This window comes from Triticum dicoccoides, chromosome 3B, assembly GCF_002162155.2.
Source record: "Triticum dicoccoides isolate Atlit2015 ecotype Zavitan chromosome 3B, WEW_v2.0, whole genome shotgun sequence".
In the NCBI taxonomy this organism is placed as follows: domain Eukaryota; kingdom Viridiplantae; phylum Streptophyta; class Magnoliopsida; order Poales; family Poaceae; genus Triticum; species Triticum dicoccoides.
In genome coordinates this window covers 533,442,049-533,454,009 of record NC_041385.1, presented here as the reverse complement: position 1 = coordinate 533,454,009, position 11,961 = coordinate 533,442,049, and the positions used below count along the sequence as shown (strand labels likewise).

Below are 11,961 nucleotides of genomic sequence, written 5' to 3'. Positions count from 1 at the left end.
TTTATGTCCTCTACAACATTCACTTATTGCTAATTCTTCAAGTTGTTTTCTTCTGCTAAGTGAATGTGATCGGACCCTTCCATCTCTATGCTAAACTCAACCCAGTCTGTTTACAAATTATTCATGTGCATTCTATTTGAAACTCGTTTAAAATCTTCACTGTGTCCTTGATAGCTGAAGAAATTGCGAACGGAACTTTTAACTTATCTTATCTGAATTTTCGGCTTTGCCGCTCAAACCGTTCCGCATCCCACGACAATACTTATCTATTTACCCACGATCCTACACGATCGCCACCTCTCAGTACGTGGGTGACACATGTCAAGCGAATGAGAAGGGCCAGGGGCACGTTCGTCCGATTTCCTCGGGCGTACAGTTTTTCACTCCCTCTATAAATACCACTGCCTCTTCCTCACTTCATTTTTACTCCGCTCGCTCTCACTCCCGCTCGAGCTCCCCAAAACCTAGCGCCGTCGCTACTTCATCGTCGCCGGTGAGGAAGAGCTTCATTGCCTCGACCTCATCGCTGTCGTACTCGCGCCGGTAGCGGATTTCTTCACTCCGCCGCCGCCGTAGTCATCTTCCTCTGCCAAGTTAGGGCGTGGAAGATCTGAACTGACGAACTTCACATCTACACTTCCCAGTTCGTCATGTTCTTCAACTCGGGTAATTAAAACTTACTTTTAATGCCCTCTTTGATTCATATGTTTCCTTGAAAATCTTTAAAGGTGTTTATTCTTCAAATCTTCACACACATGAACACCTCACATGTCATCTGCTCTTGATCCGTTTCTCTAACCAATGATTTTCTTCAAGATTCCTCAATTGTGTGGATTTTCAATCTATACAACTCTGGAACCTAAGACAAAGAACGCTTAGTGAAATTCCTCAAGACTCATCTGGTCAAATTCCTCAAACCTATTCTTTTTAAAAACTTTCTGAGAACGCATATGACCTCTCCAAATTCCTCGCAACTATACTTTGTTCACAGGTACAAATGTCCGCTGCTGAATCACTAGGTTCTCATCAACTTAACTCATTTGCAGCATTCCTCGAAGAAAAGTTGCACACCTCTTTAGAAACTTCAGTTGTTCATATTCCTCAGCTGAAGAAAATGGCTGAAGGTAAGAAGCCACAGAAGGGTGGGAAGAGTCCTGAGGTCAATACTGCTTTCGAAATTCCTGAGGACATTTATGCTGGATACTGCACTCCTGATGAGGCCAAATTTGGCAAGGAGGACCAAAATCAGCGCAAGGTGCGCATACAAAGGATAGAAAGGAGATGGGCATGGGAGTGGAGGGAGTATAGGTATGTTACTCCCAAGTATATGAAGAAATTCGCACTCAACCCTCCATGCTCAAGACCTCCATTGGCACCAGGCCAAGTGGAAGATCCCACCAGCCTCAAGCGCGGTGAGGACTATGCTGATGAATGGGCAAAGTGCCAGGACAAACTGGCCAAGCAAGCAAAGGAAGCAGTGAGAAAATTCAATGAAGACTCTACTGCTGCTGCTACCGCTACCGAGGCCTCTGCTAGTAAGCCGAGGAAGGCAATGCCCAAGAAACCTGCGCATAAGCCAAGTGCTTCTCCCTCAATGCCCTCATGGCCAAGTTCCTCAGCAATGCCCTCAAGGCCAGATTCTTCAAAGCCCTCATGGCCAATTCCTCAAACTGCTCCTCCTCCTTCAAAGTCCTCAGCTCCTCCGACAAAGTCTTCAGCTACTCCAACCAAATCCTCTGCACCTGTGCATCTCGCCACGTGCCAAAGGACTACAGGCATCTCAATTGCCTCAAGAGCATCTGCAAGTTCCTCAGCTGGCCCCTCTCTTCTAAAGACAAAGGCCACTACTGGACGAGGCCTTCGACCAAGTCCTCACAAGAAGCAGGTCGCCTTCCAAGTGCCCTCTGATGACGATGAGACTGATGATGAAGAACTTGCCGAAATCATCAGAGACATGCAAGCCAGGGCCGCTAGAGCCAAAGGCAGCAATGTGCCACTGCTATTGGATCCAAAGTTGCTCCTCGACTTCATTGACCTATGGCACAAGGACCCTAACACGCCTTTGCCAGAGATGAACCTCACTTCTGGTCAAAGTCATGCTCTGACTGCCTTCATTGAGGAAGAGAAGTGGAAATTTGAAGAAGGCAGAAGGTTGAAGAAAGCGCAGTACAAGAAGCAGCGTTACCTCAAGGACAATGTCCTCACTCTTACCCCTGATCAACTCGTTGCCTTGCAAGCTGAAATCAAGCAACTGAGTGATGAATTCAATCGCTACTACGCTGATTGGAAGGGCGCCAAGGTCCGGTTCGTCAACCTGACGAAGAAATTCACTTCAAGTGCTGCTGCTCCTGTGCACATTGAAGTTACTCCAGCTGAAGCATCTGCTCAGCCCATTGAAGAACATGCCAGCATTGCTGATGACATTCAGGCTGCTGAAGAAAATGAAAGTACCAGGGCTGATGACTCCATTCCAGCCACTGAAGAAATTGCCAGGGTATCCACTAGTGGTGCGCCTGAAGAAAATGAAGAAGTCAGGGCAACTGCATCAGTTGCGCCTGAAGAAACTGAACCAAATTCCTCTGCTCCTCCTACGCCTACACCAATTCCGATCCTTCCATCTGCATCAGATGCGAAGAAGACCAAGGCTGCAGAGCGTGCAGCTGTGAAGAAAAGGAAGGCATCAACTTCATCAGATTCTTCAGCTCCGAAGAAGATGAAGCCTTTAACAAGCTCATTTCACAACCCAAATGATGTCGTTCCTATCTCATTCATGCCATCAAAGGACCTTGTTCCTTTTGGTGAAGATTATGTGATTCCAAGCAAATCCAATGAAGAGAATCCTTCTGCTGCTTTGTTAGAGCAGTTGGATGAAGAAATTGAAGTGGATGAAATCCCTTCAACACCAGTTGTCTCCTCGCCTATGCCTCAGTTCACTTCTGAAGAGGCCGACGTTGAATAAATGGAAGATGAGGGTGTGGACATTGGTTGTACCACACATGTGCTAAATAATGACTTTTGGGAAAATCAGCACCCCAACTCTCCAATGTTCACTCCACTTCAAGCAATTCCTCAGTCCCCAGCTGCTACTGAAGTACAAATGGGATCTGAAGAACCTCATGCAACCCCGTCCGTCCATGAAGAAATTCCAGCCACTAGTGCTGAAGAAATGGTAAATGAAGAATTGAAGACCCAGGCTGCAGCTGAAGAAGAGTCTGAAATTCCTTAGTCTGTGGATCCTGAGATTGTGATTCATGAGGTGGTGATGCAATTAACTGACACTCCTCAACCCAAGCCAAAGGATCCCTTCTCAAAGAAGCAAAAATTCAAGGCTGATGATTTCTTCGGCGAGCATGTGTTCTTCACTGACTTCAACCCTTACGACAATGCTCGTCTTAGAAGGAAGCATTTCTGGACTGCCAGCCAGGCCAACTTCTATTCTTCATTGCTGCTCAATAAGGACAAAGTCTTCGACCACGAGCATATTCCTCACGTGGACATGGAATCAATGCCTTGCATCTCTCAAGTCCTCAGTATGCTTCATGATGCAGGCTTGCTCAACTTTTGCTCATACATAGTTGACTGGAATGAAGAGCTCACTCTTCAGTTCTACGCAACGCTGCATATCACAGGTGATGCTGATGACATTAACTCTTGGGTGTTGGACTGGATGACCGAAAACACTCACTACAAGGCACCGGCCTCTGAATTGCTTCGTGCCCTGCCAATCAGCCCTCCACCTGACGGTGCTCATTGTCTGTATGATGAGCCTGAACTCACTGCTCATTACATGCAAGTGCTCATGAAGCCTCTGAAGCCTGGTCAAGCCCCAAGGACCAAATTCCTCGTAAAGGAATTGATGTATGTGCCAAGAACCATCTATCGCATTCTGACGAAGACTATGGGTCCTATCAAAGGCCATGACTCATCCGATGAGGAAATTATTGGGATGATGAAGAATATGCTATTCAACATCATGCATGGCATCCCTATCAATTATCATGATTTCTCCATGAGGACTCTGGCAAATGTTGCACTTTCACCGTTTGAGCTGAAGCCTTATGCTCCTTGGATTATGAGATTCCTCAGAACAAGGTCTTCACTCAACTACAAAGCTGACTTTCAGAATCACCTCAGCTACTTGCCCCCGATTGAAGTCCTCAAGCGGACATATTCCTCAGCTGATGAGAAGGGCAAGGCACCAGCTGTTATCGATGAAGGCATTCGTCTATTGGATGGTCAGTTCCGCAAAGCTGCATCTTATTTCACCAATGATGACTCTGCCACTCATGATTCTGCTGCAAATGCATCCAAGCCAAATCCTCAAGCCACTACTCCTCGTGTGATGATTGACCGTGAGCTGCTTCTTAGTCTTCACCAAAAGGTGGATCGAAACCACAAATGGGTTAAGCGTCAGTTTGACTCTATTCTTCACAACATGACTTCTACACATAATGCAGTGAAGAAAAACCATTACTACCTCCACGAAGTTTTTGATCGCACCTGGGCTATTCTTTCACATCTCTATGGTGAAGAAGATCTGAAGCAAATGGGCTTCAAGGAAGATTTTGACTGGTCTGCTCCTCCATCAAAGAAATACAAGAAGGTCAAGGTTCCTTCCTTGGTTGCCAGTTCATATTCCTCATCACGCGACACGGACGAGTTCGAAGACTTGGACGACACTGCGGCAGGCCCTACAACGACTCAAGACCCCACCAACGCTGGCGCTCCTCCATCATCCTGATATTCTTTAGGGGTGTTAGTCCTCATGTTTCAACCCTTTTGGTCATTCGATGACAAAGGGGGAGAAATTTGAGTTAGTCTTCAAGCGGGTCTATCTTATATGGGCGTTTTTTTCTAAGTTACAACTCTCGTTCTTTTGATGACTTTGCTGGATCGAGTTGTAATCTTAAACTCTATGGTGGCCTGATACTTTTGCTGAGTTCTTCTGCATGCTTATTCCTCATTAATGTTAACGCACGCATGCTGAATTACATCAGTCAACATATTTCATCATGCATTTCAAATTCTTCATATTATATGTCAAATGTGTGTATGAATTACAAGATATATGGGGAGATCTTCATGATTATACTTTTCAAGTGTGCATTGCTTCAAAAGCAAATTCCTCACTATGCACATTTTCAGGGGGAGTTCTTCTATATCTTGCAATCAAATTTCTTAACATCAGTACTTACACTTCACATATTTATCCTCGTTGAAAACTTAACCTATATTGTCATCAATCACCAAAAAGGGAAAGATTGTAAGTGCATCTAGTGCCCCTTAGTGATTTCGGTGTATTGAAGACTTATAGGTTAAGGGACTGATGTGTTTGTGAGTGTACACAGGTCTATAAGTCTATGAGGAGTTTAATATTTACAGAGAAAGTCGACCCCTAAAAATGAAGTTCTTCAACTGAAGACTTTGGATTTCTGAAGACTTTCTGAAGACTTTGAAAATGAAGAAATTGGTGTGACCTTGAAGACTTGGCAATCATTCAAGGAACATGAAGCGTGAAGACTTTCATTTTCTCTTTCTTGAGTCATAGGAAACATCGTACTGTTAAAGGGGGTCGAGGAAATACTAAGGAACACAGTAGCATCTACATGGGGAATAGTTTCATGGTGCTTGATCGTGTTTATCCATGTTTTATTTGAATCATTTAATGCATTTTGACCCTATGTTGTGTCAGCGTATAAATTTGAACATTTGAAATTACGAGTTTAAAATGTTTGAATCATGTGATGTTCAAATGTGAAAATTTAGAATTACATTGATGCAAAATTAGAGTTGAAATATACTTTAGATGCACGTATACAAAAGAAATAGAAGAGAAAAATAAATAACTAAATAAATATCCAAAACCATTTTAAAGCCTCCTTGATTAATAGAATTCTCAAAACACATGAAGGGAAAATAGCAGGGATGGAGTTACGTCCTCTTGTATTGTATGGTACTTCAAAACTGCGGGAATTTGAATAGATGAGTTTTTTTTGAGGAAAAACTTTTGATCTATTCGTCAATTGTCAAGGTAATATAAAGAACGCCATAAGTAAGGCCTATATCCATGTCCGTAGACCATCTAGTGACGACTACAAGCACGGGAGGAGCCGAAGGCACCCCATCGTCATCTATTCACCAGTTATCAATGTAAGACCTTGTTGTAGTAAACAGTCAGTCGTCATGCTAAGCCCCTACAAGATCAACACACCATAACAACAACCGTCGCCGATGAAGAGAAGCGTAGATCGGAGGGATCCAACAGGTAGACACACGAACGAAGACCGATCCACGCGGATCCATCAAAGACAAATGCAGACCGAATCTCACGTGATCCACCGGAGACAAACCTCCACATGCCCTCTGACAACGTTAGAAGCACCGTCGGGAGTGGGCTAGACAGGAAAAACCTATTCCATCTTTAAAGAGCCGCCATCGTCTCGCCTCTCCGAGCAAGACACAAGCCCTAACAAAACAAAACAAAAATACATAAAAAAACAGAGCCCTTCCGTCGGCAATGGCCGGGATCCATCACACCTCCATGGCCGACCTTAAGGCCATATGAGACGAGGTAGGCCGGTGACGGCGCTGGCGAGGCACAGGAAACCCTAGTGGCTGGGTGCCCTTGCGTATGGGCGAAGGGGTACGCACGTGCACACGCAAAGCTCTATGAATAGAAGAGTGTTTGATAACACAAGAAAATGAAGGAATTATATGAAAAAGTTTGAGTAGATGAGAAATTTCCTCCAAATTGTAGTACAAATAAATCCCATGAAAAAATTCTAAAGATTATAATCGTAAGAATTAAATTTCCACCCTTTTTTCCTTGTAAGAACCCAAATCCTCTATTTTTTTAATAAAATTTCTTTGAAATAAAGGAGCCCTCGGAGAAAATCGGTCAGAGTGGCTCTCAGCGCCTTCTGAAAACCTTGCAGTTTCCGGTTCCGGCCAAGAATCATCTTCTTGCGAAACACTCCGCTCTTCTCCGTTTTCCTCTTCTCTTCGCGTTCGACACTACTTCCTTCCCGTCCCCCCTCCGTCCTTCTTCTCTAGCAGCCGCCTCGCTCGCTCCATCCGATCTCCTCTCGCGACCCGAGAAAGCCGACGAGGTAGTCCCGCGCTTCGGCCATGGGCGACAGCCAGTACTCCTTCTCCCTCACCACCTTCAGGTCCGTCCCCTCCCTCTCCCCCTCTCCCTCTCCCTCTCCCTCTCGATTGGGCACCATCAGGTGCGATGTCGGTGCTTTGATCTGACTTTTCCCCCGATTTCATTGCAGCCCGTCGGGGAAGCTGGTGCAGATCGAGCACGCGCTCACGGCCGTCGGATCGGGCCAAACCTCGCTTGGCATCAAAGGTGCGATGCGCGCAGTAATCGTGCCCTGTACTTTCTGCTATTAGTAGTCTTATACGCTGCCAGCATCGATTTGCGGCGGAAGTATCGTGATTTAGACAAGTTTAAGACAGCGATGTGAGGGTTTTATGCAGAAAATTAGGTCAATGCGGAGGGTTTCCATTCTCGTTTCTCAAGTGTGAATTTAGCTCGCATTTTAGGGTTCGACATGGTGCGGCTTGTGACAGTGCTGATGTCCGTTCTTTAGTTAGGTTTTCTCCTGTACCTTTGGCATCAGAGAATCACGTGGTAGTATTTACAGAACTAGCTGTGGGACTAATCGATTGCATATGATGTTTTATGCTTGTACATGCCATGGAAATCATTAGTCTGCATAAATTCAGGCTTCCAACGACAAGAGGATGGAGTGCAGGCCTTTTTAACACATCAGAAATACAGTAGTTAATAATCACTGCTCCTTTGTTTGCGGCTGGCGACAGGGCTACTGTGCCAATTTAAGGCACTGAGATTATTTGCAGATCTATGCCCAATTTTCCTTCATGGAATTGCGTGTGCGTGTGCAACGGCCTGAGCTTTAGGAGCTTCTTCATGTCTACGAAGACTGATATATCAGCTAATAATCCAATGCTTTTGATAGACACATGCCCATGATGCCAATGTGTTTGCCTGATCATGTTCATTTTTAATCTGTATTATTTTACATTGTGTTTATGAGTGCTAAGTTGATGTTTGGTGTGACATATTTTCAGAAGTATACATATGTTCTGTAAACTACCGACTACATAGGAGCACATCCATTGTAAAGTTTGGAGTTCTGATTGCCTTCTTGTACTTGGATGTTCCACAGAAACTGTTAGAGTGCGTTCTTTGGATTTATATGTACCTTGGAGTTGTTTGATTCTTTTTGCTTACTGGTAGAGTGGCCGGATGATGTCTACTCACTGAGGCCCTAGGAGATTTAGAATAATAATAAATTCATGATAAGTGAACAATTGCACATTATTGGTTTTCTTCTTTTCCAGCATACCACTTAGTTTGCTTTTCAGCATACCAAGCAGTTGTATTGTGCTGTGTTGTGAAGTTAAAGAGTGGTCTATTGGTTTTTCACCTATGACCTTTTATTGACAAGTGACAACTGAATGAAGCTAATGTTTGATATCAACAAAAAAAATTAATGTTTGACATGCACTCTTTATATAGCTACAAGTTAGCACCGATATGTTTCTTCTATTACAATTACTAATGATTGAACGAATTTTAGCTTAGTTTGTATGGCGCATATTCTATCAGTTATTTTACTGTTCTACAGCACTTTCACTTCCCTTTCTGAGTGACTTATTGATTCTGAGATATATGCGTCATGTTTGTAGCTGCCAATGGTGTAGTTATCGCCACCGAGAAGAAATTGCCTTCTATTTTAGTGGACGAAACATCTGTAAGTGTAACATGATCCTTACTTTTTTTCTCTACTTGCCATCTTTTGCTGTTATCTCAATAGAAAAATGCTAATTAATCCGTTCCTGCAAATTTCTAGGTGCAGAAGATTCAGTCACTGACTCCAAATATTGGAGTTGTCTACAGGTATTTTTCCAGTGTTGCTTATTATTCATTTTTCTATATTGTTGAAATATTTACCTCTGTTATTGTATTAGTATTACCCTAACTAATGATGTGTTGGTTAATGTTCTTAATTCTCAATGATGTCTGAGCTAGTATTGCTGTGTTTGCTGCTACATTTTTTTCACTTTCATCACTGATGAGCTGGTTGTATATATAAAGGATAAGATGAACAATTTGTCTGAAAGTTCCTCCCTTTATCCATTTCACCTTATATGTAGATGCCCCGAAAAGGCAAAAATTTGAAATACCTGTACAAAGTATGCAAGGAAACCAGCTGATTAATCAATCAACGTAAGGTATCTGGGAGAAAACATGAATCATTCACCCTTTTTAGGCGACATGATGAGTGGGCAAGCAGGGTTATCATTACCAATTTACCATGCAAACTAGTACTGGTGCAAGCTATTACCTAGAGCATTGCTTGACCACAGAAGTGCACATTGGAGATCAACAGCTAAGCTATCAGAATAACCACACCTTTTCCCAACTGTTTATTAAATCTCCCGACTTGCCACCATGGCTCCATCAATATATTTTCCAGTTGATGTCACTGAAATTTGGTGTTTCTTGCAATTTCCAAGTGTCTCTTGTTGCATGTATGTGCACTTACCTACTTGTTGTTTCCAGTGGGATGGGTCCAGATTTCCGCGTTCTTGTCAGAAAAAGTCGGAAGCAGGGACAGCAGTATTATCGGTTGTACAAGGTAGTCATTTTAATAAATTGCCACTTTGGCTAATGTACAGGTCACCTGTAGCCATGTTCTATCATTTTCCTCTAGTAAATATATATGTTCTCTGATTATTATTCATTTCTAAATGCAGGAAACCATCCCAGTGACCCAGCTTGTCCGAGAGACTGCTGCTGTTATGCAGGAGTTCACACAATCTGGGTATGCTACTATACTTTGCACTTTCTATTTATTATACTACTAATGAAATTGTTTAAATCAGTCACTTGTTATACCTAGAGAAAGTTATAGGATTTGTATTACTTTTGACTGATGTTTTTGATAACAAGAACTCAAATATGAAATATAACTTAATAGGTGAGCTCAAGAAACTGAGGTTTTAAAATGCTACAGTCATGGCGCAAGTCAACACTCGTACATATAATAGTAGATAAGATTTGATTGTCCAATGTATTTCGATTTGTTTTACATGTGTCAGCCAAAACCCAAAAGTTCAGTTCAAAACTTCATTGAAATACACGTCGTACTTATAACCTTGTTTGTTGCAGTGGTGTAAGACCATTTGGTGTATCACTGTTGATTGCTGGGTACGATGACAATGGTCCGCAGTTGTATCAGGTATGTGCAAAGAGCTACTGTACATGATAGAGACCTTGTTATTTCCCTTACTACTATTTCATATTCTGTCGCTTGTTAGTTTGCACCAGATTTGTATTACTTTTGACTGATATTTCACATGTCATAGGATTTGTATTACTTTTGACTGATGTTTCACATGTCATGAACTCATATAGTTAGGGTGTAGTTAATAGTAACAAAATTTCTCATTGTTGATTCTTTCTATAGGTTGACCCATCAGGATCTTACTTCTCCTGGAAAGCATCAGCGATGGGGAAAAATGTGTCAAATGCAAAGACATTTCTTGAGAAAAGGTAGATGGAGGATCTATCATCTATCCTACCACTACTATGGTCACTGTTAATGCTTGACTGTTATTATTTTCAATCTGATAATCATACTAAATTGCATTCTATTACTGTTCATCCGTTCACTAATACAAGCAGCATGTATGTTGTCAAGGTTGTTATTATTTTCCCTTTTTGCATGGTCATGATTTAACTGACATAGCTTTAACTTCTAGATACACCGAAGATATGGAGCTTGATGATGCCATTCATACTGCAATTTTGACTCTGAAAGAAGGGTATCTACATCTTTCTCGTAGTTGGCTTATGCTGCCAATTCGGTTGCTTATTGAGTACTGACTGTTTCCGGACTTGCAGATATGAAGGTCAAATCTCTGCCAACAACATTGAAATTGGAGTTATCCGGGCTGACCGCGAATTCAAGTATGTATAGAAAGTCAATTATGCTGTTTTTACTGCAACATAGTTAGCGATACAATTTTTCCTTTTGCCTCTTTTTTCAACCCTTACTAACTTCTTAACACTGTCACAATAACTTTCATTTGCTCGCTAAAAACTTGTGCTACTCTTAACTAATCTGTTCATGTTTCTCTTGGTCGTGTATTTTGTATTTGCCTGCAATTTTTAGTATGTGTCCAATATGTGTGCGCTTCTACTCTTATTTTATCGGTTGTAACTGTCATAAGCTGTTTGATTAGAGTACAAATTCCTTTCTGCATTCTGACTAGTAACACTTCCCGTTCAAAATGCAGAGTTTTAACTCCAGCAGAGATCAAGGATTTCTTGGAAGAGGTGGAGTAAGTTGCCCGTTGACAGTTTACTGCCTCGAAGAAGAAAAGTTTCCGGTCCATGAAGCTTGTCTCATGTTTTTAATTGGTCACTTAAACATATTGTAAACTGATTCGCTCCAGTGACACCGGAAGAACTTACATTTGAAGCCTTGTGGATGGCATTGTGGACATGGAAGATAACCTAATGTTAGGTGTATGTTTTGTTTGGCCAATCTCTGGATTTGCTTGGTCATTTTAATCTGGTCCCTCATGATTATCAGCTTGGAAACAAAGCAAGAAAGAAACTATCGTTGGTGGGTACTTACCACTCAACATGTACTACTAGTTCTTTCTTTGGACCGTACTAATAAGAGCAAATAAATTGCAAGGACAAGCCAGGGAGAAAAGAAAGGGGAAATATGAGAAAATTACATCAGCTCATCTCCGTGTGACGGCCCCGATGCTTTATTTTTTGCGAAAAAGATCAGATCTATTATAAAAGTTCATCGGAAGCACATAGCATCTCATACATAATACTCCCTCCGTCTCTAGTGTAGTGTGAAAAAATGTTTTACATTATGGGACGGAGGGAGTAGAATTACATCG

The 11,961-nt window shown here is 42.3% G+C and overlaps 1 protein-coding gene across 1 annotated transcript; it reads left to right on the top strand.

Moving 5' to 3' along the window:
• The first annotated feature begins 6,950 nt into the window (after nucleotides 1-6,950).
• Nucleotides 6,951-11,708, top strand: LOC119276938 (proteasome subunit alpha type-2-like). Its single transcript, XM_037558109.1, has 11 exons — nucleotides 6,951-7,169; nucleotides 7,278-7,354; nucleotides 8,722-8,786; nucleotides 8,886-8,932; nucleotides 9,599-9,674; nucleotides 9,793-9,860; nucleotides 10,208-10,277; nucleotides 10,506-10,591; nucleotides 10,801-10,863; nucleotides 10,943-11,008; nucleotides 11,338-11,708. The coding sequence occupies exons 1-11, from the start codon at nucleotides 7,129-7,131 to the stop codon at nucleotides 11,384-11,386; spliced, it is 708 nt and encodes a 235-aa protein (XP_037414006.1). The 5' UTR covers nucleotides 6,951-7,128; the 3' UTR covers nucleotides 11,387-11,708.
• The last annotated feature ends 253 nt before the right edge of the window (nucleotides 11,709-11,961 follow it).